The sequence below is a fragment of the Trypanosoma equiperdum genome (assembly GCF_001457755.1).
Source record: "Trypanosoma equiperdum strain OVI genome assembly, contig: ctg_1480, whole genome shotgun sequence".
Taxonomy (NCBI): Eukaryota; Euglenozoa; class Kinetoplastea; order Trypanosomatida; family Trypanosomatidae; genus Trypanosoma; species Trypanosoma equiperdum.
The window spans coordinates 212,979-234,902 of record NW_027123483.1 but is presented as its reverse complement, the minus strand read 5'-3'; the positions used below and the strand labels follow the sequence as shown (position 1 = coordinate 234,902).

The 21,924-nt window shown below is 45.9% G+C and overlaps 8 protein-coding genes across 8 annotated transcripts; all 8 read left to right on the top strand.

The window, feature by feature from the left end:
- Positions 1–584: 584 nt before the first annotated feature.
- On the top strand, positions 585–3,101 carry TEOVI_000492400 (ethanolamine phosphotransferase (EPT); the record flags this gene model as incomplete). Its single annotated transcript, XM_067221757.1, has 1 exon — positions 585–3,101. One exon carries the CDS (start codon positions 585–587, stop codon positions 3,099–3,101), a length of 2,517 nt encoding a protein of 838 aa, XP_067077858.1.
- Positions 3,102–3,673: 572 nt separating this feature from the next.
- Positions 3,674–4,378, top strand: TEOVI_000492300 (uncharacterized protein; the record flags this gene model as incomplete). The annotated part of the gene is made up of 1 exon (XM_067221756.1): positions 3,674–4,378. One exon carries the CDS (start codon positions 3,674–3,676, stop codon positions 4,376–4,378), a length of 705 nt encoding a protein of 234 aa, XP_067077857.1.
- Positions 4,379–6,239: 1,861 nt separating this feature from the next.
- Positions 6,240–7,493, top strand: TEOVI_000492200 (aspartate aminotransferase, mitochondrial; the record flags this gene model as incomplete). Its single annotated transcript, XM_067221755.1, has 1 exon — positions 6,240–7,493. The coding sequence occupies one exon, from the start codon at positions 6,240–6,242 to the stop codon at positions 7,491–7,493; it is 1,254 nt and encodes a 417-aa protein (XP_067077856.1).
- Positions 7,494–9,937: 2,444 nt separating this feature from the next.
- On the top strand, positions 9,938–12,631 carry TEOVI_000492100 (uncharacterized protein; the record flags this gene model as incomplete). Its single annotated transcript, XM_067221754.1, has 1 exon — positions 9,938–12,631. The coding sequence occupies one exon, from the start codon at positions 9,938–9,940 to the stop codon at positions 12,629–12,631; it is 2,694 nt and encodes an 897-aa protein (XP_067077855.1).
- An 828-nt stretch (positions 12,632–13,459) lies between these two features.
- TEOVI_000492000 (uncharacterized protein) lies at positions 13,460–14,824 on the top strand (the record flags this gene model as incomplete). Its single annotated transcript, XM_067221753.1, has 1 exon — positions 13,460–14,824. The coding sequence occupies one exon, from the start codon at positions 13,460–13,462 to the stop codon at positions 14,822–14,824; it is 1,365 nt and encodes a 454-aa protein (XP_067077854.1).
- Positions 14,825–15,249: 425 nt separating this feature from the next.
- TEOVI_000491900 (TPR repeat/SET domain containing protein, putative) lies at positions 15,250–17,202 on the top strand (the record flags this gene model as incomplete). The annotated part of the gene is made up of 1 exon (XM_067221752.1): positions 15,250–17,202. One exon carries the CDS (start codon positions 15,250–15,252, stop codon positions 17,200–17,202), a length of 1,953 nt encoding a protein of 650 aa, XP_067077853.1.
- Positions 17,203–18,401: 1,199 nt separating this feature from the next.
- On the top strand, positions 18,402–20,237 carry TEOVI_000491800 (uncharacterized protein; the record flags this gene model as incomplete). Its single annotated transcript, XM_067221751.1, has 1 exon — positions 18,402–20,237. One exon carries the CDS (start codon positions 18,402–18,404, stop codon positions 20,235–20,237), a length of 1,836 nt encoding a protein of 611 aa, XP_067077852.1.
- A 589-nt stretch (positions 20,238–20,826) lies between these two features.
- Positions 20,827–21,756, top strand: TEOVI_000491700 (cysteine peptidase, Clan CA, family C12, putative; the record flags this gene model as incomplete). Its single annotated transcript, XM_067221750.1, has 1 exon — positions 20,827–21,756. One exon carries the CDS (start codon positions 20,827–20,829, stop codon positions 21,754–21,756), a length of 930 nt encoding a protein of 309 aa, XP_067077851.1.
- Between the last annotated feature and the right edge of the window lie 168 nt (positions 21,757–21,924).

The window sequence follows — 21,924 nt, the reverse complement described above, 5'->3', positions numbered from 1 at the left end:
CACACACACACACACACACACACACGTACACGTACATACACACGTGTATGCCTAAGGTTACTCGGTTAAGCGCAACACTGTGGCAGCACACGTGATGATTTTTACCGTATATAACTAAAACTGACGATTTTAATCGGACATTTTTTTTTCTTTTGGAAGGCAACCCCATTGGTTGTCATTGTTCTTCTTCGGGTTTACCGGAACATTTTCAGTTACTATCACAACGAATAATTTTTTTTTCGCGTTTGGTTGCGATACCGCTTGCTACCCTATCTTTTTTGTTGTTTTTTGCTTTATGCACCTTCTTTAGACTTGAATACCCCTCCAAACCCCGGATCGTATCGTGATACGCACGCTGAGCTCACTTGTCTTGTGGTTGTACATTACCGGTGTAAAGAGTATCATATCGTGAAGCATCACTAGGTGGGGGTAAAGTTGTGTGAAGTAACGTCATTGCCGAAGAAAACAAAGTTCTTAGCACTTGCTAACATAAAATCTCGTAGTGTTGCCGTGTCAAACGTTTTTACCGATTGAGAAGTGTGAGCACTAGACGCTGACTACCCGTGTGTAACTTTGCTGAAAGTATGACCTCACGCTCTGATGCTGGTGTATTCCATGTCCGTGCCCTACTCCTCGGAGTCTTATACGTATGCGGATCATTGCTATTTGTAACATCGATGTTATCAAAGACAACAACTCTGACAAATGTTTCTAGCAATACTTGCCCAACTGTACGGGGTGTCGATCAAATCATTGTGCTTTTGGTTGACGCATTGAGGCCGGACTTCGTACTTCCTGCTCTGTCACCCCATTACCTCGATGGAGTGGAGTGCTCTACCGTTAGTGCCCGCGGTGTTGACGGTAACGTTAACGGCGACCGCCGTTCAACACTGACATACATGGAAGAAAACCTGAAGCGTGTCGCTCACCCCTCGCATGGTTTTTTTTTCCTTTCTGATACCCCAACCATAACGGCACAGCGGATCAAGGCGATCACCACAGGGACAACGCCAGCATTCCTCGAGGTAGGGACAAACCTCAATACCGATGAGGTCCAAATTGACAACATACTTCTGCAGTTACGAAGGCGGTCTATATTACTTGGAGATGATACATGGCTCAACTTATTCCCTGACCATCAGGGTAACGCATCTTTCTGGAAACACACTCACGCACTTCCACCATACAATGTCAGTGATTTTGACACTAACGATGCAACAGTAATTGCGGATTTGATGCCGCTGCTCCTTTCCGAAACGGCAGAGCAGGCGCCAGACGACTACGCACGACTTATTATTGGACACTTACTGGCTGTGGATCACGTTGGTCACCGTCACCATGCCAGCCATCCTGCTATGTACAAGAAACTCTCTGATATTAACGAAATGTTGCGAAACGTGACTAAGCGGCTGCGCGAAGAAAGGCAAACGTCAATGCGGACACTTCTTGTTGTGTTTGGTGATCATGGAATGACAAACAGTGGTGACCACGGCGGAGACTCCGAAGGGGAGAGAGACTCTTTTATGTATGCAGAGCTTTTCGAGAGTAGCAGAGACTCGGTGCATGCACCTGTAAACTCTTCGGACAAATTTCAACGGAAAAACAATTTAACTGAGAAGCGGTGGGAAGACAACATTGACGAAGATCTTTCGCGCTTGAAGGCGTGCCGTGATGTTGCGGGAGTTCATCCCGGAAAGTTGAGTGCTGTCCATCAGGTTGACCTCACACCAACGCTTGCACTTCTTCTTGGTGTGCCCATTCCCTTCAGTAACGTTGGTCGTGTGATACCAGAGATGGTTGCGCTTTCAAATCCCGATGTCAATATGAGTGCATCCGAGGAATGCAACTGGAAGCAGTTAACTTCATATTTTGACGAGGCAGGTTTGTACATAAAGCCTGAGTGGAAGGATAGTAATCTTTCTTTGCGGAGACGCATTGCACAAATGAGTCACTTTGCACGGTCCATTCGCATGGAAATAAGGCGGGATGGGGCATTTATAGGATCATCTCTTTGCATGGTTACGGCGCTTTCCCTGTTGAGGAATGGGGACATACAACAAGTGATTTGTGGAAGGTCCGTTCTCGGGATTGGGACATTGTTTCTACTCGTTCTTAGATTACTTGCTGTATTTGCAAATAGTTTTATCATCAAAGAAAGCGTCGAGGTATTTTGTCTACTACAGCTACTGCTTATAGCTGCCTTGTTTGTTGCGCCAACGAAAGGCGGTGGGAGGCACGCGTCCTTCCTCATTGTCATTCTTCTTGTGTTGCTGCGGGTAGCTGTGCCGCTAGTGTCCCGTGAGCGTTCGCACATCACACACACGGCTGAAGCGACGTCGCACCTGGAGATGTGGTTGGCGAAACAGTTTCCCGAGTTTCATTACAATAGCGTTGGGATCATACTGGGAGCTGCCCTATTTGTTTTTTCGGCACCTACAATGCCTCACCGTCTTATGGGAATCGTCCTTGGGACAGTAACAGCAGTGTGTTATGGGCAGCCGCTGATTCATCACATTGGACCGTTTGTATTTTTCGCACTGACGTTCTTTTTTCGAGGCATGGGCCCGCTGCGATACACGGCGCTGGTTTTGTGGTCGAGCTCGCTTTGTAATGATAACTACGTTGCAAGCGCCTCAATAGCTGTTAGTGGTGTCCTTTTACCCGTTGTTCTCACCGCCACACGCCATTTGCCCGTGGTGCCGCAAGCTTTAATGCTTCATCTTTACATGTGGGTGTCCTTCTTTGCACAAGGTAATCAGTGCCTGTTGAACACCGTTGATCTCAATGCCTCATTTGTGGGCTTGCCCTTCAACAGTGTGGCTTTGGGATCAGTTTTTGTTTTGTCAAGGCTTTGCAATGCCTTTCTGTTTGCCCCCATTGCCGTGATGATTACTTACGGTACAGACCGTGCACGGGGCTGGCGCGTCTGTTACTTACTTCTTTATATAACCTTGGCGCAGAGTGCGGTGTCTAGTTTCAATGGATATATCCAGAAGTCGCATTTGATGTTCTTTCCAATCTTTTGTCCCAAATTTATTTTCGATTTTTGTATCGGTATGGCGGCTTGTATTGGCTACGCACTGGCTGCGTTACTGGCATGAGTGCGGGCTCCGTGTTCTCGTCATCCTTTTTTTCTTTGTGTGTTGTTGTTGATGCTGATGGTATTTCCGCTTCGTCTTGCTTTTGCAGTTGAGCCATGTCACAAAAGATTTGAGGAGGGAGGAGAAGTGACAGATGTGAGCAAAGGTGGAGAAACGACGTGAATGACTTGAGGAGGGTTTGAGCGTATCTGCCATTTTGTGTGTGTGAATGCCGGAAGTGAATAGACAAGGATGAGTAACTCTGCTGAATTCCCTTTTTGTTTTCACTCGATGTGTTACCCATTATTTGCTCTTTCTTTTCCTTTTTCTCTTTTCCTCTTTGATTGTGGTTGTGATTAAACGTTTATATACACATTTAGCTGCCTTGGAGGTTAAGAAAACGAGCGAAACGGGTAGTAGGCGAATAGGAGAGGTGGCAATACTCCTCAACGTTGTGCGCAAGTGCTGCGCTAGGGGAAGTTTCTTCTTTTTTTTTTTGCCCCCTCTTCTTCATCTTTGGAATCTTACGGCGCTGTTAACTTGTTGGTGGGTCAGGCGGGGCAATTGAATTTTCTTCGCCCACATCTTCACGAATGCAGCCGCATGGTGGAGCAAAAAACATTCGCCCACGTGATGTTTTCACCTACGTGATGCGCCGCATTTGGCCTCCGGATCGTCCCATGCCAATTTTCACGATGTTAGCTGTTATTGTTAATGGTGTACAGCTTATTTATAGCTTCCCTGTGCTACTTTCTTTAGATTGTAAGAAATGGATGTCACAGTGGTGTGCAATTGGCACTGCAAATACAATAGGCAACATGCTTTATCCAATTGTCCTGATGTGGCGCTTCCGACGTAAGATCGAGGAGGGTATTCCAACAGCTGAAAGCAACATACACCTTTTCGTAAAGGAACCAACGAATATTGTCTTCCTTTTGTTTCTCATCTGGGAGATTCTGTGGATGTCACACTCCCCAAGCCTTCCTGATTCTTCGTTATCCTCGGGCCAATGTAGCCACTACGTTTTATTTTTAATTATATTCTCTAGTGTTTGGATGTTTTTGTTGTTGCTGCTCGTAATGTTTACTTTCATGACGGACTTTGGACGGCCACCGCGGTGGCGCGAGTGGGCGAATGAACGCTGGAGGCAAAGGCAGGAAATTTTTTCATTAGTGCATTACGGTGTTCCTAATCCTCCTGAAAATACTCGACGCAAAACGTTTTCTGAAACATTTGCAGATATAATGGGAACGCATACCGATTTGGGGCCTGCTCAGCCGGATGTGAGGCGCGGTTGAGTCTCTTTCTTTTTTTTTTTGTAGGGGTGGGGCGGGTTGGGAGGTGAGCGTATGTTTCTGTGATGAGGGAAATAGTGAAGCTTTATTTGATAACTTCACCTCCTTCTCTTTTTCTTTCTCTTTTCTTTCTTTTCTTTCTTCTCGCCCTTTTCATCTTCTTTTTGCTGCATCACCTCCCGGCCCGAGCAACATATGTGAGTGGTGGTGCCTCTGTCCTTTGGTTTGCTTGGTAAAATGATCCATTCATGCCATTCTGATTATCTTTTGGTTGTGTGAAGAGGAGGCTTCTTGCGTCCCTATGGAAAGCTGAGAAGTCACCAGCTGATTATTGAAATGTTTCTTTATATTACTGTTATCTTCACCCCCACCCGGGTATTAAATATCGGCTAGTTTCAGTGCCTCGTAGGCGCGGAACTTCTTTTCTTGCGCATCGAGATATAAGGGCTTGCCTCTTTGACTGGTGTATGTATGCAATGGTGTCATATTTATATATACATTTATTTATTTATTTACGTATATGTTCTTGTATGTATGTCTCTTTTTTTTTAAAAAAAACAATTGGTGTTGAATGTTTGTGTTTATATGGTTAATACAATAACATAATGGTGGGTGGTGCTTGGTTGCTTCAAATGACAATGGTATTGTAATGGAACCAAAGGCTTCAAAAGTTAGGTTTGATGAGCAGAGTATATTTGTATATCAACGTACACATTTACATATTTGTGAACTGGCATCAATGCATTCAATTCCTTCTTTTTTTCTTTCTCTGTTTCATACGCCTGACTGCAGTTGGTATATCAGGTTGCTCGATATATTTGAGGTTGGAGGGACGTGAGATCACAAGTGGGTTCATAATTCTCTGCGTATACGGATTGGAGCTCCTTTCAAAAAGGGAGAGAGAAAGAGAATAAGCAAAGGAAAAAAGAAAAGAAAAAGCCTTCGAAAGTGTGTTGAAAAGTCAAAATTGCGCGATGTGGTGGGTGAAGTGCAGCGTTGATTTCACTTATTTTGCAGCTGTTTGTATGCCTGTAGATAATGAAGCAGTGCTTCGGTGAAACACGTCATTGCGCAGTATTTGGAAAGGGAAACTAATATTTGTATATGTTTCTTGCTTCCTGCTTTGTTTTTTTATCACACTTTTTTCTTTGTGGTTCTTTTTCTTTTTTTTTTTGGCTTTGCGCCGTTATTTCCTTTTCTTTTTTTTTGAGAGGTGGGCTATAGAAAAAGCTGTTGTTTCCCCCCTCCGTTTCTGACTTTGTATTGCTACTAATGGCGTGCGTATTGTCATTGTTCCCGTATGGTGGCTGCTTTCTTTTTTTTTCTTTTGAGTTGCTCCGACATGAACACAATCGAGTGTTGAGTTAAGAAATGTGCTGATGGAAGATGATGGGAGAATATTGTACTACACGCGGGGTAAATGATCGAATCTCTTGGCGCCGAGTGCTTCTTTTATCTCCCTTTTTGTTGTTTTTGTTTTTGTTTTTGTTTTTGTTTTTGCTTTTGTCAAAAAAAAAAAAAGAAAAAAATAGCGGTGAAAGATATCTCTTCCTTTTCTCCTTCTCCACTTATGCTGTTGTTAGTCTTCTATTCGTAAGGTATCCCTCATTGCTTTATTTGGGTGCTTCTGCGAATTCCTTTATTCATTTCTTCACTGTGCAGAACCACACTGAAATATCAATTTAAGGCATAGATGAGTGTCCATATTTCCCCTTCAACTTGTCTCTCTGCAAACGTTGTTTCACCTTAGTATAGCTTTCAACCGCACTGATACCAACCTTCTGAAAAAGAAATCGAAGAAGAATACATAGACAAACAAACAATATAATTACATATAATTACATATATATATATATTTGTTTGTATGCTCAATCCCACAACACAGCGGCATATTGCAAAGGTCGGGATGGAAAGCCAACGAGCCATCGGTAGTGTTTTTTCCAACATTCCAATGGGGAAACCGGATCCCATCCTCGGCCTCGGGCAGGATTTTCGTATGGATCCCGCCAAAAGGAAGGTGAATTTGTCTATTGGTGTGTACCGCGACGACGCCGACCAGCCTTTTGTGCTGGAATGTGTGAAACAAGCCACATTAGGCACCAACATGGACTACGCCCCAGTCACAGGAACTGCAAGTTTTGTAGAGGAGGCTCAAAAACTGTGTTTTGGCCCAACGTGTGCGGCGCTTCGGGATGGACGCATTGCAAGTTGCCAAACGCTTGGCGGCACAGGTGCGCTTCGGATTGGTGGTGACCTTCTCAATCGCTTTGTGGCCAATTGTAACCGCATTTACGGTCCTGACGTCGGTTATCCGAATCATGAGAGTATCTTTGCTAAGGCGGGGATGGAACTTACCCCATATTCGTACTATGATCCTGCCACAAAAGGTTTTAACCTTGCGGGTATGCTCGAGTGCCTAGACAAGGCGCCTGAGGGCTCTGTTATACTCGTTCATGCCTGTGCACACAATCCAACTGGCGTCGATCCAACACACGATGACTGGCGACAGGTGTGCGATGTGATAAAGAGGCGTAACCATATTCCGTTCGTAGACATGGCTTACCAAGGTTTTGCTACTGGTCAATCGGATTATGATGCCTTCGTGCCACGCCACCTGGTGGATATGGTGCCAAACCTGATTGTTGCGCAGAGTTTCTCCAAGAACTTTGGCCTGTACGGGCATCGCTGTGGTGCTCTTCACATCTCGACGGCGAGTGCTGAAGAGGCGAAGCGTTTGGTCTCACAATTGGCCCTACTGATTCGGCCCATGTATAGCAATCCGCCTCTTTATGGTGCCTGGGTCGTAAGTTCTATTCTAAAGGACCCGCAGCTGACTGCACTCTGGAAGAAGGAATTAAAGCAAATGTCATCTCGCATTGCTGAGGTGCGCAAGCGTTTGGTTTCAGAGCTGAAAGCATGCGGCTCCGTCCATGACTGGTCTCACATTGAGCGCCAAGTTGGTATGATGGCATACACAGGCCTAACAAGGGAGCAGGTGGAGTTACTGAGGAGCGAGTACCACATATACATGACATTGAATGGTCGCGCTGCGGTGTCCGGACTTAACAGCACAAATGTTGAATATGTTTCCCAAGCTATTCACAACGTTACTAAATGATAGGAGAATGTTGCATATATATATATATATATATATATCTGTTACATGCCGTGACATTCTTCTCCGTTCTTAACGCCTTTCCCTTCTTCGTAGCGTTTGACTTACTTTTTTCCGTTCTTAGTGTTATCAACTTTATATATATAATTTTTCAATGCTGCTGATGACTTGCAGTGTGTTTTTTACATTTTCCTCCTCCTTTTTTGTCCTTTCCGTTACTCTTCTTTTTTTTTTCCTTTTGGAGACTAAGTGAGTTCATTTGAACTTTCTTGGATGTAAAATATATTTGTTTTTGTTTAAATATATTTGTTGCGGTGTTTTGACACCCGTTATTTTTTTTTTGATTATTTTCTACTACTTTGCCTATAAATGTGCTTTTCGTCCGATACTTAACGGGCACGGTGCGGAGAGAATGAAGAATAAAAGAAATGATTAAAACCCCACTCCCGCTGCGGGAATGTTGGGTCCTATGCATTTCAAAAATAATAAATGATAACCACAAGCGTGGAGAGGTGGGAGTAAAGAAGAGCGAATGAGAACAAGTATGTTTTAATCTGTCATGTGCATAAAAACAAGTAGATATACATTTATGTATTTATGCATACATACAAATATATCTGTAAATAAAAACATATATGTTAAAAGCAGTAGAAGGGCAGAGGGTTACTTCGCCTCTATTAGGCGGTAGGGCAACTTTATTTCGCTGATCCCGCAGGGGTTTTCTCTTTTTCTCAATTTCCTACGGTATTGTCAGCACTTCCTTTTTTTTTTTTTGCTGTTATCGACATTTTTCGTTATGAATATATATATATATATATTCGTCTTCTTGATTTAGTTTTCATTTGGTTGCTTGGGGAGGGGGAAAAAAGACAATTAATTGATGTGTGTTGCACCACCTGTCGCCATTTTTTAATTGTTTCATTGCATTGATCATCCCACGGAAACCTCCTTACATTTTCATGTACGTGAAGCAAAAGAGAAATAAACGCATTAACCTTACTCACTTCCATTAAGTGAAAGTACTGTGTATTTCAATTTCATCTTCCTTTACGGGCTGGTACCGATCTCTTTTTAGTAAAAAAAACAGGGGAGGCGATTACATTTCTTAAACTGCAGAGGGATGTGCTGCTGAAGAAGGGGGGAAGGGCAAGGAGATGAGAGAGAGAGAACATGATAAAGTGGATGAGGTGATATCGCGGCAAAAACAACAACAACAACAACAGCAGCAGCAGCAGCGGCAGCAAAGTCTGGGTTAAGACGTGTAGTTATGTGGAATGAAATTGTTAAATGGTTGTAATTCTTGGGTGTGCACAAGGGACACCTGTGATTGGTAACTGGACAGCTGGAGGTCGTTTTTACATCCTTGTTAATTTGTGTGTGTGTGTGTGTGTGTATGTGTGAAAGTAAAAGTAAAAAATAAAAAATAAATAATGAAAAGCATATGCATATACATATATGTAAACACGAGTGCATGTACATACATGTGTTTTGCTTATTTTCTTTTTCTTTTTGTCGTTGTCATTGACAACCATTTCCATCCGTACCAAATCTACCTTTTTTTAAATTTTTTTCCCGCTTCGCGTGGGTGTTTTATTTGGGTTGCCATGGAGTAAGGGTCACGAAAGGAATAACTGTGCCTTTTAACGGGGTTAAATGCATACATGTAAACAACACGGGTTGGTTAAAACTATGAACGTTTGAGGGGTAAAATAACACTAATAACATGTGACGGAACTTTCTCTCTGCTCCTATGTATTAACTCACGGGTACGTAATCTCTACTTTTTGTTTTATAGTGGCCTTTTTTTCCCTCTCCCCTCCTCTCCCTCTTCGCACATTTCTTTTTTTTAGGTATTGGTTGGGTGCATACCCAAGAAAGTAGAGACACCTTCTAACGTTCAGTTTGATATTCTCCCCCGTGGCACACAGTGGGGGACCCACTTGAAAAGTTTGCGATGGTAACAAGGGGAGGATGAAATGAGGAGGTAAAGAAACTTGTGTGGGTTTCCGTAATGCCTGTAACAGAAGGTCAAGGAACTGTAAATACAAACACACACAAAAAAAGAGGAAGATTCAGTTAGACCTAAAGTCTGCCGTTAACACCTTTCCCTCCCCCCCGTGAAGCGGCATTTATGTGTGTATTTGTGTGAGGAAGGGAAGTGTTGGGAGCTAAACGGTGAGGCAGCGGCCCGCTTATGTTTAGTAGAACTTATCATCTCATACATCCTCCTATAAGAACATATGCTTGTATCCGTGGCTGTTTGCTTTGCGTATTCGCACGTGCTGTTCTATTGTTTTTTTCATTTGTTTTCATTAGCTACCCCTCACAACCTTTTTACCTTGTTTGTGAGCCTTTGGCAGCGCATTAGTAGAGAAAAAGGAGTGGAGAGCAACCTGTATTGTATCATTACAACACCAGCATCCATTGTAGAGATATCTGGAGGTAATATGATATCAGAGAGCCAGATGTTTAGCCCGTGGCGCAACTCTGCGCGAGATCAAGCACAATTACGTAGTTGTGCCCTAGCTGCCCCCAGTGCAGCAGCTTCTCGTTACATTCACCGGCTTGAGGAAGAGGTTTCGGCTCTCACGCAGCACTACAATACGGCCTGCCACTTGTTGCACCGCGCCATTTTAGTACAGGATTTATCTTCTGTTATCATAGACGAATTGGAGGGTCGCAGCCACATCGTTGAAGAAGAGAGCACGTTGAGAAGCAATATGATGTGGCTGTGCATGAGTATGGCATCTGTTCTTAGGCGCACTGTGCCGCAGCACAGTACTGCAGTGCGAGCGGGAACAGCGTCCCAGGTAGATTCAGACGCTGCACGAGACCTAAATGGGTTGCCAGAGCGTATTATAAACGCTGTGCGGCACACAGTAGAGCAGGGGAGCGAACGTGTCAGTGAGTTAGTGAGTGCCGTTCCACGAAGGGTGTGCATGGCACTTTCGACTGAAGATATCGGAGTAAACAGGTCAAAACATAATGCCAGCGTGATGCAGAACGAGGAGTACCGCTCTGGATTTTCTACAATGCAGCGACAATTAGACCGTGTGCTAAGTCGTGTAGAAGATATTCTTAGCGAGTTTAACACTGCTCAGCATGCACTAGTGAATCAGCAGCGTGACGACGAGTATAGCAAGGGATACGTTGCATCGCTTCAAACAGCAGCCAAAAATGTGGAGGATTTATCAACGCAAGTTGCTGAGCTATTGCGCCAACTACAGCAGATGCGGCGGGACCAGTTACAACACCAACAAACTTCTGTAAGCTCATCATCACAACCACAACTTTCACCTGCAAAGGTAACCTTTACAGAAACGACTCAGACGACCGGTCCACTACCATCGTGTGATGCAGTGACTCAGACGCTTCCGCAACCCGAACCTGCCGCATCAAAGGTAGAGAGCCCTGCAACACAAAGAGTTAAAATTGTCCAAGCTTCTTCGGTTACTGCGCAGACCCAAACTGCTGGCCCTCCACCTACTGCCACAACCGCAACCCAAACAAAAACGCCCCCATCGTCACCAACAGACGTAACGAGGGAGAATCGTACAACTCAGCGATCGATACTTACAGCGCCACTGCCAACAGTAGCAACAGGAACTCAAACCGACACCCCTAAACCATCAGCTGCAGAACTGGCGCCATCGACCGACAAGTGTCTCCGGGATTCGCGAGCTGCAGAGGAGTGGAAACTGTTGATGGAATTTGCTGTCAACGCCATTAACGTCCTATCGTCGAATGTCCGTGATTACGTCTCAACTTTCGAGAAGATCCAGAGACTCTCGGAGCAGGAAATAGATTTCCTCCAACAAGTGGGTGACAGCCGGAAAACGAGACGATGGGAGTCTCTTCTTGCAGAAAAGAGCGCTGAGATTGTGCGACTTAATGAGGAGGTAACAAAACTAGACAGCACTATCAAAGCTGCGGAGAAACCAAGGACGAGATCTTCCCCTAGCCCGGCGCGTTCGGAGGATAATAACACACCTTCTCTTGCGCAATTATACGCCGCGTATTCTGCACCTTTCATACCACCGAAGCTTCGTACCACTCAGAAGGTCAAATTGCTTCCCACCACAGAACTGCTGAAAGCAGCTTTACGTGCTGGAGCTCGCTCTGCTACAGAAGGAGACAGTACAGGGGCTCGTAGCGGTACAGTGACGCCTAAGAGCGTGAGCCGAAGTCCTGGAAAGAGTGGCGAGGGCTCGCCCGTTTCGAGGCAGGGATTGACACCGGATGCAAAAGCTGCTAAAAAAGTTGCAATAAGTGAGCCCAATAAAATGCCTTTCCAATCAACCCCGAACGCAGCGGTTAGGGGTGGTGATATTTCTCCCCTGACGGGATCGCGTAGATCTACTGTCGCCGCTCCTCCCGCTGCTACGAAACACGTTGAAAAGCGCACTCATAGGGTGTTTGACGATGACACTCCCGTGGCTACTCCAAGGGTTTCTACAGTCACTAAAGCTCCTGACACCAGTGACAAACCGTCTTTGCCTTCTAGTAAGATTCGGAAATCCGACGCCGCCGCTGCGAAAAGCTCCCCCAGGGCTGCTTCTCCACCACCAACGTCCGCAGTTTCTATAGGCGGTGACGTTGTTACTGTGCGAAAATTCAAAAGGTCACTTTCCTCGTCATCTTCGTCCTCTGGGAAGGCAGATACAATTGCCCCGCTACGAGCCAAGAAGAGTGAAGGTGGCAACAAAGAATCTCATGAAAAAGGAGAAGACGGGAAACCAAAGGATGAGCCCAAGAAATTGGAGATGCGCCAACTGAAAAAGAAGTCCTTTTCTAGCGACAGTCTCAGTGTCTCGCTTTCTGATGTTCCTGTCACCCGTCCAAAGGTAGAGAAGGTTGCCGATAAACCAAAATCAGCAGCTGCCAACAACTCATTCGACGAAAGCAGCGATGACGAGCCTAAGAGAGCTTTACACCGCGTATCTGTGCCGGCGAAGAACAATGAACGCAACGAGCAAACTCCGAGCAACAAGTGCCAAGACAAACCGAGAGAGAAAAGGTGGAGTGAAACCTCCTCTTCGTTGGATGATAAAGAAGGAGGAAATGAGAAAGCTGCAGCCAAAAAGGGTGTATCCAAGAATGCTTCAAAAAGTACTGATACATCTCTAACGTTAACTCTGTAACATTTTTTGCTGTTGTTCTTGTGTCTGCGCTATAAATATCTGTTGTCGTTTGCGCTCCCAGCGATGACTTTCACCCTCTACGCGGGGAACCTTTTTCGGCGTGTGTGTGTATGACTAATTGAACGTTCTTTTTCTTTTTTTTTTGACCTATCGTGTGAAGATGAAACGCATTTCTCCTTAGTGAGACTATCTTCTATGACGATGTCCGTTCATTTTTGTTACAACAGAGTTACGTGAGAGAACTGTGGGGAAACGGGAGGGGATGGGTAGTGAGGGGTTCCTTCTTGATTGCTTTTCTTGCTTTCTTGTTCCCTTTAAGTACATATGGCCACATAGATTTTTTTTTATGTGTTGCTTACCATCGCTTCCGTTAGTTACGCGAATTTATTTGGCACGTTACCTTACTGTGGCCCTCTAGCACTTTTTTGTACATTGTATATTTTCGTCCTATTCCTCTAATTCGGTGCTCAGCACATGCGCACGTTCAGGTATTTTGATGAATTATGCTATTGAATCAGTTTTACTCTATTATTGCTTATAGATCGTAAAAAGAGGAATAAATAATATAGATACACATGCTTATATATATATGTTAGTTTAATCGAAACGTAAGAAGGAGGATCGTGTTGCAGTGGCGTGAGATTCTACATTTTCTGTGGAGGTGGTTTTGTGGTTCTGTTGAGTACTTAACACGAGTTGCCTAGCGTCAACTCGTTGGAAATAATATCGTAGTTAGCAACTTACCATTTTGTCCTCGTTTCTCACCTTTTCTCCTCCGCATAGCGTGCAGTACTAGTTTTATCATACCGCGTCTTTGTGCGGTTGCAGATGGCACTGAATGTCGTGAGTATGGTGATTAAGATCAACCGCGTGCTGCTCATCGGCTGCGTTGCCTACCTTTTGTCCCGCGTTGTTGACGGATTGATCAGGGGCGACGATCTCCTTGGAAGGGAGAACCATCAACGTTTTAGCGTGCTACCTAACGGTAATGCAATTCACCTAAACTTTGTGATCCGAAAAAACCGCAACTGTACCGACCACCACTCATCACACAGTGATGAGGGAATCAAAGATAGCATCAGTGGTATCAGTACTGCTGCCGACGCAATACCAAAAAAACGGTCGAGCACGGCCCCACATCATGTGAAGCAGCCAAGTTCGACTGGGGTAATGGCCGTCTTCACATTTGGGCGACCGCACCTCCCCAACGGTGCCATAACCGACACGTTTAAGAAGCGGTTAGTGCATGCAGTGCGAATGGCGCTTCTTACCGGTGCTCCTTGGATTATTGTCCCATGTAGTCGAGGAGAACGCACGAACTCCGAGGCATTCTTGCGGAACATGGGCTCTCCAGGAGATCTTCTCTTTAATGATGCCGTCGTAGAGGATCTTCCCCCCGAACTACAGGAACTGGCTAAGCAGCTGCGCGATTCGATGCGTTTCGCCGCTTCGTTAGACGAATGGATTCAAAGTGGCAACCCTATTGAACATTTTGCGCGAGTTGCCAACGTAGAGGGAACTGGTGTATCGATTGCCTCCCCGCGCCTCTTACGACACGGACAATCTCAGTGGATTATTCCGGAGTTTGTGTGGGTTGATCGCAATGAGTCGTGGGTGGTGAATACAAAGGAAGATATCAAACATGGTTTACTTGTCTTGCTGAGGCGTGTCCTTCAAATTGATTTCTATGGCGAAAATAGTGAGTCACAATCCAAGCAGGATGCAGACGCAGCTTGGTTGGAACGGGGCATATTTGATATCATTGTGGTGGGAAGTATGCATAACGAGGGATTTCTTTACTCAGCTACCTCAAGGGAATTGAGCTTTCTCTCGCGGGCACATCGTCAAAGTACCGTACTCCAAAGACAGGGACGAGAAAACTTGCTTGTGTCGTGGCTTTCGAAGAATATTAACGTTCGAATTACTTCTGCGGAGGACTCCGTCCCAGAAATTACAGTTCCAGAGCCATGGATCGTTGACGCTCAGCCCGAACCACGCGCCTTGAGGAAGGCCTGGTGGTTGTTTAGGATGCTTGCTCCATTATCTCACACTATCCACCTGAATTATTGCCGCTGGAGTGCGTGCATACGCTGTTCACTGACATCTGTCAGGATTATCAACTTCGTCTTTGAGTTTTTTGCCGCAATTGAGGCTATTTTGACAGAAAAGGTGAACATGCTCGGTTACTTTTGAAGGACCGCAACGGCGGCGGTAAATCGGTTAAAATAGGGGAGGGAAAAGTGGTCTCAAGGCTTTCCACTAGCTGCAGTCCAGGAGGGGTGGGGTGCATACATGTCTGTGTACCTGTGATAATTGTGTTGGTTTTCCGTTAGTGAACACGCGTCGCGCAGCTGAGGACCATCTGGCGTAGTGCTGAAGTTGTTAAGCCGCTTTGGCTTTGGTGCTTATGTTTTCTGGACCGGTGTTTGTATGTGTGTGCCTGCAGTGCCGCCAGATGCCCGTAGCTCACAATATACCATACTTCGTATGCACCGGCACGACGTAGTGCTTCCATTTAGATGTGCTCAGTAACCGCTTATTCCCTTTGCTGCGCTACTTGCATACCTCTCCTCTCTGCGATGGGTTCTTAGTGGTATTGAGAATACAAAGGTTGAAGTATGCAGTTAGCTGAGGAACTAAAACAAAAAGGAAACGCGTGTTTTGCGAGTGGTGACGTGGATGGAGCAGTGGCCGCTTATCAGCACGCAATCAATTGCCTGACAAACGACGCAATACCCGACGATAGAAGCGGTGAGCAGTTGGACACCACTTCTGAGGTTGGGAGGATGTTGGCTGTTCTGTATTCAAACTTGAGTAATGCCTACCTTTCGCAACACGATTATACCGGAAGCTGGGAGACTGCTGAAGAGGCGACGCGTTACGACCCTATTTTTGTGAAAGCATGGGTACGTTACATTCATGCACGGCGCCTGGACGGTTATCCCTTTGAGGCCTTTGTCGCCCTGCTACGGCACCTGCGGCCCTTGTTGCGGAGGGAGGCAGCCACATCTGGTGGTAAAACAAGTGAGGATGTGGAGGCCAGTCTTAGCCTACCGTTGTACGAAGTCTTGGGTCTCTCCGGTGTGTTGCCACATATTGAACTTCATGATTTTGAAAATGGCATAGGAATTGTTGCTCTTCAACCAATAAAACCTAATGAGGTGATTTTGGTGGAGAAACGATTCGAAACGTCGTTCGCGGAGGTTCAGCTAAATTTTCGGAAAAATTTGACAACAACTAGGATTGTGTCAAGTTTTGCTCAAAAGGTTTTTGCACATCAACAGCGGTGCTCAGAGGAGTGGAAGCGCTTCAAGAAAGAATTCAAAGGCTGCTGGCCGCGCTCCCCCGAGGATGTGCCTGACGACGTGCGGCGGGAGATTAGCGGTACACTACGGCCAGAGCTGCCACCGATGGAAGACAGGGACTTTGAGGAATTGTTCCTCGCATCCACCATGTGCCGCTACAACTGCTTCCACACTGGTTTTTTCCGTGCTTGTGCGCTGGCCAACCACAGTTGCATGGCGAACGCGGCAATGAAGTTGAACTCAAGAGGTGACTCGGTGACGCTTATTGCTGTCCGCCCCATCGCTGCCGGCGAGTTCATCAATGTGAAGTACCTTAGCGATGCACAGTTTCTTATGGGAGTGGGAAAACGCAGGGAGTACCTTCGTTCGTGGCTCTTTTGGTGTGACTGTAGTCGATGCCTTAGCGACAGAAACGGCTCATCTGTCAGTGAGCATGTGCAGTGCGGCCACTGTTACCGGTACACTTGCGTGCCACTGCGCGGAGATGGGGCGGAGAGTAAAGAAGTTGACCCACTTCTCTCCCAAGTTGTGCCATGTTCTCATTGTGGCTTGGACTGCTCATGGTCACCCGAATCATGTGACGGTGTGGAGAGGATAATAGATTCGTTGAAGGAAGCGACATCTTGTCCATCGTATTATGAACTTCAGAAGTGGTTTCTGGTTAATGTTCGAAAAGTGAAGGAGCTTCGCGTGCACCCGGAGCACTGGCTGTACCGCATGCTGCTCTACTACTTTTGTTTTGTTGTTACTCCTTACATAGATGATGCGTTCGTGGGTTACCAAAGGGTTGGGTGGGGGGCGCCTAATGTTGGCATGTTGTTGCTCAACTTCGGGTTCTGCTCTGAATATAGTCTACCCAGTGAAGGCGATTGTGGGACTGTGAGGTGCAATGATCCTAACACCGGTAATGTAACCAACAATGGCTCTCATGACACCGATTCTATCATGGATGGAAAGGTACTTGGCGATACGCTATACATTCTTTGCTTACTGTGGCGGTTGATTGAACCGTTTTACCCACCATATGAAGGATGGGCGGTGCATCGCGCAATATGTTACATGGTGCTCTTTGCACACACCCATCCAAAAGGAGAAATGGTCTTACCTGGGTCCCTGACACTGCAGCTACTTAGCAAACATGGAAAATACATTGGAAGAAATGAATTATCTACGTGGGTTGCTGCGTATAGTCGTCACAAGCTACCAGACAGCCAAAAGGGGATACTAAGCGTTAGGCAAATTAAAAAGGCAGTCGAGAAGGTGTAAGGTACTTTCTCCATGAGAGCTAAAAAAAAAATCGCATATGTAAAAGTTTTTCCTTCTTGCTCTTTTGTACACATATACTTCTGTATGATATTAAGTGGACCCTAGTTTTCTGTTTTGTTTTATTTGTGAGAGATTCTCAACCAGATATTTCAGTTTATCGCTACGTTACTGGTGTCGAGTAGTAGTTGTGGTGAAGCCGAAAAGTAAAATAACCCGAACTCTCCACCGTTATCAAGTAATAATAGTGGTAATAATTACAATTCTCTCACTCTGATTTTTTTTAACTTTATCCCCCGCTTGATGTACTGTGGTTCCCTTCCCACTTATCATTTTCTTCCTCCATTTTCCGTTTCTTATGTTTTTTTTCTTTTTGATTACTTGTGTTGTTCTTAATTTTGTTGGTACCAAACTACACATCATGTTGTGCGGTCGCGAAAATATATGAGTTTGCGTATCTGTATGTGCTGTTGCCTCGGCCTGGGGATGGACCATCCTCCTTTCTTTCAACCCCCCTCTGCAGCGAGCTTTGGTCCTGCACACATCAATTAAAGAGAGCGAAATGAATGGGGAACAAAAAAAAATAATAATAAAAGGTACATGGTGGCGTCTATGTGTTAGGCCACTGCGCTATCATTGATTGCACGGAGGAGGGTGAATTTTTTTTTTTTTTGGTGCGGAGTTGTGTTGTTGAGTTGTCACACTCTGCGATCACTTCCGTGTGTTATGAAGTTTGCCCGCTTTTTCGCCTGCTCTGCTACCTGGGCATTCTTCAGTTGGACTCGTTCGCGTTGTGGCTGCGTGCTCTGATGTGGCTGCGTGTAATAGTCGTAATATGCTCGTGTAGTGATTCTGACTAATCACGTTTCTTATACTGATACATTTTTTCTTTTCTTTTCAACATTGAGCCATACTCCGTGTATGGCGGTTACCTTTTATACAATAACTGGATACATTCATTTCACTTTTCTCTCTTATTTGCTGACGCCTTTTTCGACGCCCCGGGCGAAGCTATGCGGTCACCATGGTATTGTTATGTGCCAGCGTTACGTTATTAGAGGAAACCCATGCATAGGTTATAAGTTTTGCTTGTAATCATCACCTCCTTCTCTGCTCCCTACTGCCATCGTCTCTCCAATTTTTTCTTTTTTCTTCTTCTTATTTTTTTTTTGAAGGCGCTGGAAGTTGGTGCGGGAAATCTGATGGTGGAACTTACAGTGTACGAAGGTCATGATGTTTTTCTCCAGAACGCCGTGCGGTTGCACATTCCTTGCAAGGTTGATACGATAGAAGGACTTCTGTCACTAGTTGGTAGGGCAGTAGCATCCTCCCCTGGGGGCCCTTCAGCGGCAAGGAGGTATCGTTTTGTTTACTCGTTAGATGGCTCGCCTTTGAGGAGCGTCGATGAATGCCTTGAGGTGGGAACGGTGATCGTAAGCTGCACGCCTGGGTTTCAAAAACGCAAACATCATGTCGAGTCACCGTCCAACCCGGTACTTGACTTGCTCAACAGGAAAGGGTATGAAACATATAGTGCTGCGGAGAGCCGAGGCTTGTCCGCCACTCCTCCATCCCACGACGGTTTCGTGCCGATTTCTTTCCAACAACATTCAGTTTCTCGCGCATCCCCAAAATATGTTTTCTGCGATAGTAATCCTGGGCCTATTCCCAATTTTTCGTCAATTGGGGGAGCTTCCGTGGAATGGGGTGGAGTGTCCTGCCGTGTTGGGGATGAGAGGATTGTTCTTCCACCAACACCCAGTTTTGACGTACCGTTTCCCGACATGAATTTAGACATATCGCACGCTGAACGCGTCGCTGCTGTGAAAACGCTGATAACACTGAAACTGTGCGGGCGTTCCTTCTTGAATGACGAACTTCTTTTCGAAAAAGAGCTTGAGGAGGTATTTCGACCTATTATTGCAGAACAGGCCTCGTGTCCATCGTGGAGGGATCAGACTTTAGATCGACCTCCCCCTCATGTAGTGGTGGATGGCCCCCCAAAAAGTGGTGTTTCGACTTCCCTGGCGTATTACAGTTCCATGCTGGTCTCGTCGGCGGCGAGTCGGTATGCCACATTTCTGATATTGCCGCTGAACTTTGAGCTTCTATTTGACGGATCGTTGGGCATTTCATCTTACAGTGCAAATCGTCATTTGAGGGGGAGTAAAAGTGCAAATTATAATGATGCAAGAACTCAGTCACTACTTTTGGACGTTCCGTTCTTCTATATGACAGTAGTTCGTGCTCTCATAGACTCTGTTGTTGCTCAACGCCCTAGTGTGCGTAACTGTTCCACGGCACTTGTGGAAATGTGGGAACAACTTATCAAAACAACCGCAGGCAGCGGGGTTCGTTTGAACACATGCGAGGTCGCGCACGGCGTTGGGCACTCTGCGCTTTATAGATGGGAGACATTTGCCGCCCCTGCTTCCCAGATACTGAGGGCTGCCAAATTGAACCCACGCGACATGAAACTACGTGATGCCGTGTTGGAATTAGTGCTAGTGGAGCTCGTAGCGCAGGTCGCTTCAGCACTTCACTTTTCCGGTGTTGTGTATGTGGTTGACGGACTGCGGCCGCTTGCACGTTCGTTGTGCGACCGATTGAGGCGACCGGGTGGAGATGCAGCTGTTTTCCTGGACCGAGTTGCACAACGGTCATGGGTTCATCTTGCCGTTGGTGTTGATTCCCTTTCGACCCAGGTGTTAGAATCCGCTCTGCTTACTCGGGTGCGCCGCGTCAAACTTCTCCGTATGCTTTCCGTGGAATATGTAACGAAGATGTACGGGTTCCCCAAGGCTATACACTGTGGCAGCAATAAGTATCCACTTGAGATGTTTCTTGGAACACCTGGTTACCTGCGAATGGTGCACGACCTTCTGCGCTCGTGTGAAGGTCGTAGGGCTCACAAGGGAGATTCGGACGGTTACGCTGTTCGGATTGAAGATTTGGATGTCTCTAACGCCCTGCTGGAATTTGAAGCGGTGCGAAAGTTGGGACAGGATACGCAAAAAGAAATGTGGTCATTGTCGTGATGTGTGACATTCTCTTCTTTTATCCATGTTCGGTTAACTCATTTGAGTATCCAATATCTGCGTTACTTTCCACCACACCTTGCGTACGAGCCGTTGCTACAATACCTACGTATGATACGTTGCCATAGATGTTGTTGATGAAGATTTTTAAAATATATATTCGCTTCCTTTTGGGCTCATATATCGCCTTCTTAGTTGTTTTTTTTTTAAAAGACATTTCCCTTTGCTTTCTTTACCTCCTTTCTGCCTCAACTGTTCTTACCATCACTTTCGCATTGGACGTGCATGGTCACGATGTTGATGATGGACTCGTGTGTTTTCTGTGCTACCGGGATTGTCTCGAAGCGCCACTAAGATTACTTGTTATATCCATCATTAATTTGCTTCTTTTCTCCCCGAGCGTTTGTATCAAAAGAGTTTCAAAGAGGTCAACAAGAAAGCACCGGCAGGCTATAAGCGTATCGTTTCGCCGCGAAGTGAAGGGCAATATACACCAGGGTGCAGATAAACCTACCTGTATACTAGCTTTTGCTATCGGTGTGAGCTTTGCATCGTGCGGGAATAATCTCCTCGCTGCTGTTTGTTCCATATGCCCAGTTGGTGTCTTATTGAAAGCGATCCAGCGGTTTTCACGGAGCTTATCCAACGGTTCGGCGCCCAAGGCGTGGCCGTTGAGGAAATCGTACAGCTTGAGCAGGAGTATCTACGCGTCCACACTAATGTCTACGGTCTGATTCTTCTTTTCAAATGGAAAGCAAGGAAGGAAGGTGCTGCGACTGATGGTGTAGTCGTTCCAGATGCCCCTGTATTTTTCGCCCAGCAGACTGTTAACAACGCCTGTGCCACGCTTTCCATCGTGAATATTCTCCTGAACCACAAGGAGAGTATTGAACTTGGGGAGGTGTTAGGCAATTTTCTCTCCTTCACCCAGGACATGAATCCGTATCTTCGAGGCACGCAAGTGGGCGAGTGTGATGCCCTTCGTGAGGCTCACAACTCTTTTGCGCCGGTGGAACTCTTCTCTTTAGACCATAGTGTGCCTGATGCAGGCGATGCATACCACTTTGTTTCGTTTGTGTACAAGAACAGTGCCATATGGGAACTAGATGGGCTTCAGGAGGGACCTATTCTCGCCTCCGATGCTAGTGATGAGAACTACAGGGACAAACTGATGGAAGTTGTGCGGAAACGCATCAGGGATCACAGCGCTGAGGACACGACAGGAGCTGGGCAGGGGATTTCCTTCTCTCTCATGGCTGTGGTTGATGATCCCCTTGTATTGTTGGAGAGGAGAATATACGAAGCGACACTACAGGAGGCCCCCACGCATTATTTGGAGGAGCAGTTGAATCAACTGACGAAACAGCGTGCGCGTGAAAAACTCGAAAACCAGCGCAGGCGTCATAATTACGTTCCTATGATCGTGGAGTTGTTGAAGGCACTCGCTGAGAAGGGGCAGTTGAAGGGGATCTTGGACGATGCGCTCGCAAAAAAAAGTGGTCAAGGGGCTAAGCAGTAGAGCGACATGTGGAGATTCCAAATACATCCAACATAACACGAATTTATGTGCCCGGATGTCATTGGCATAACTTCTTAGCCCTTAGAGAGAAAAAAGAAAGAAGACTGAGGAGGGAGGATAAGTTGTTCTGGAGGACGACAAGCAGCCGGTAAGGGCAAATCGGTGCTA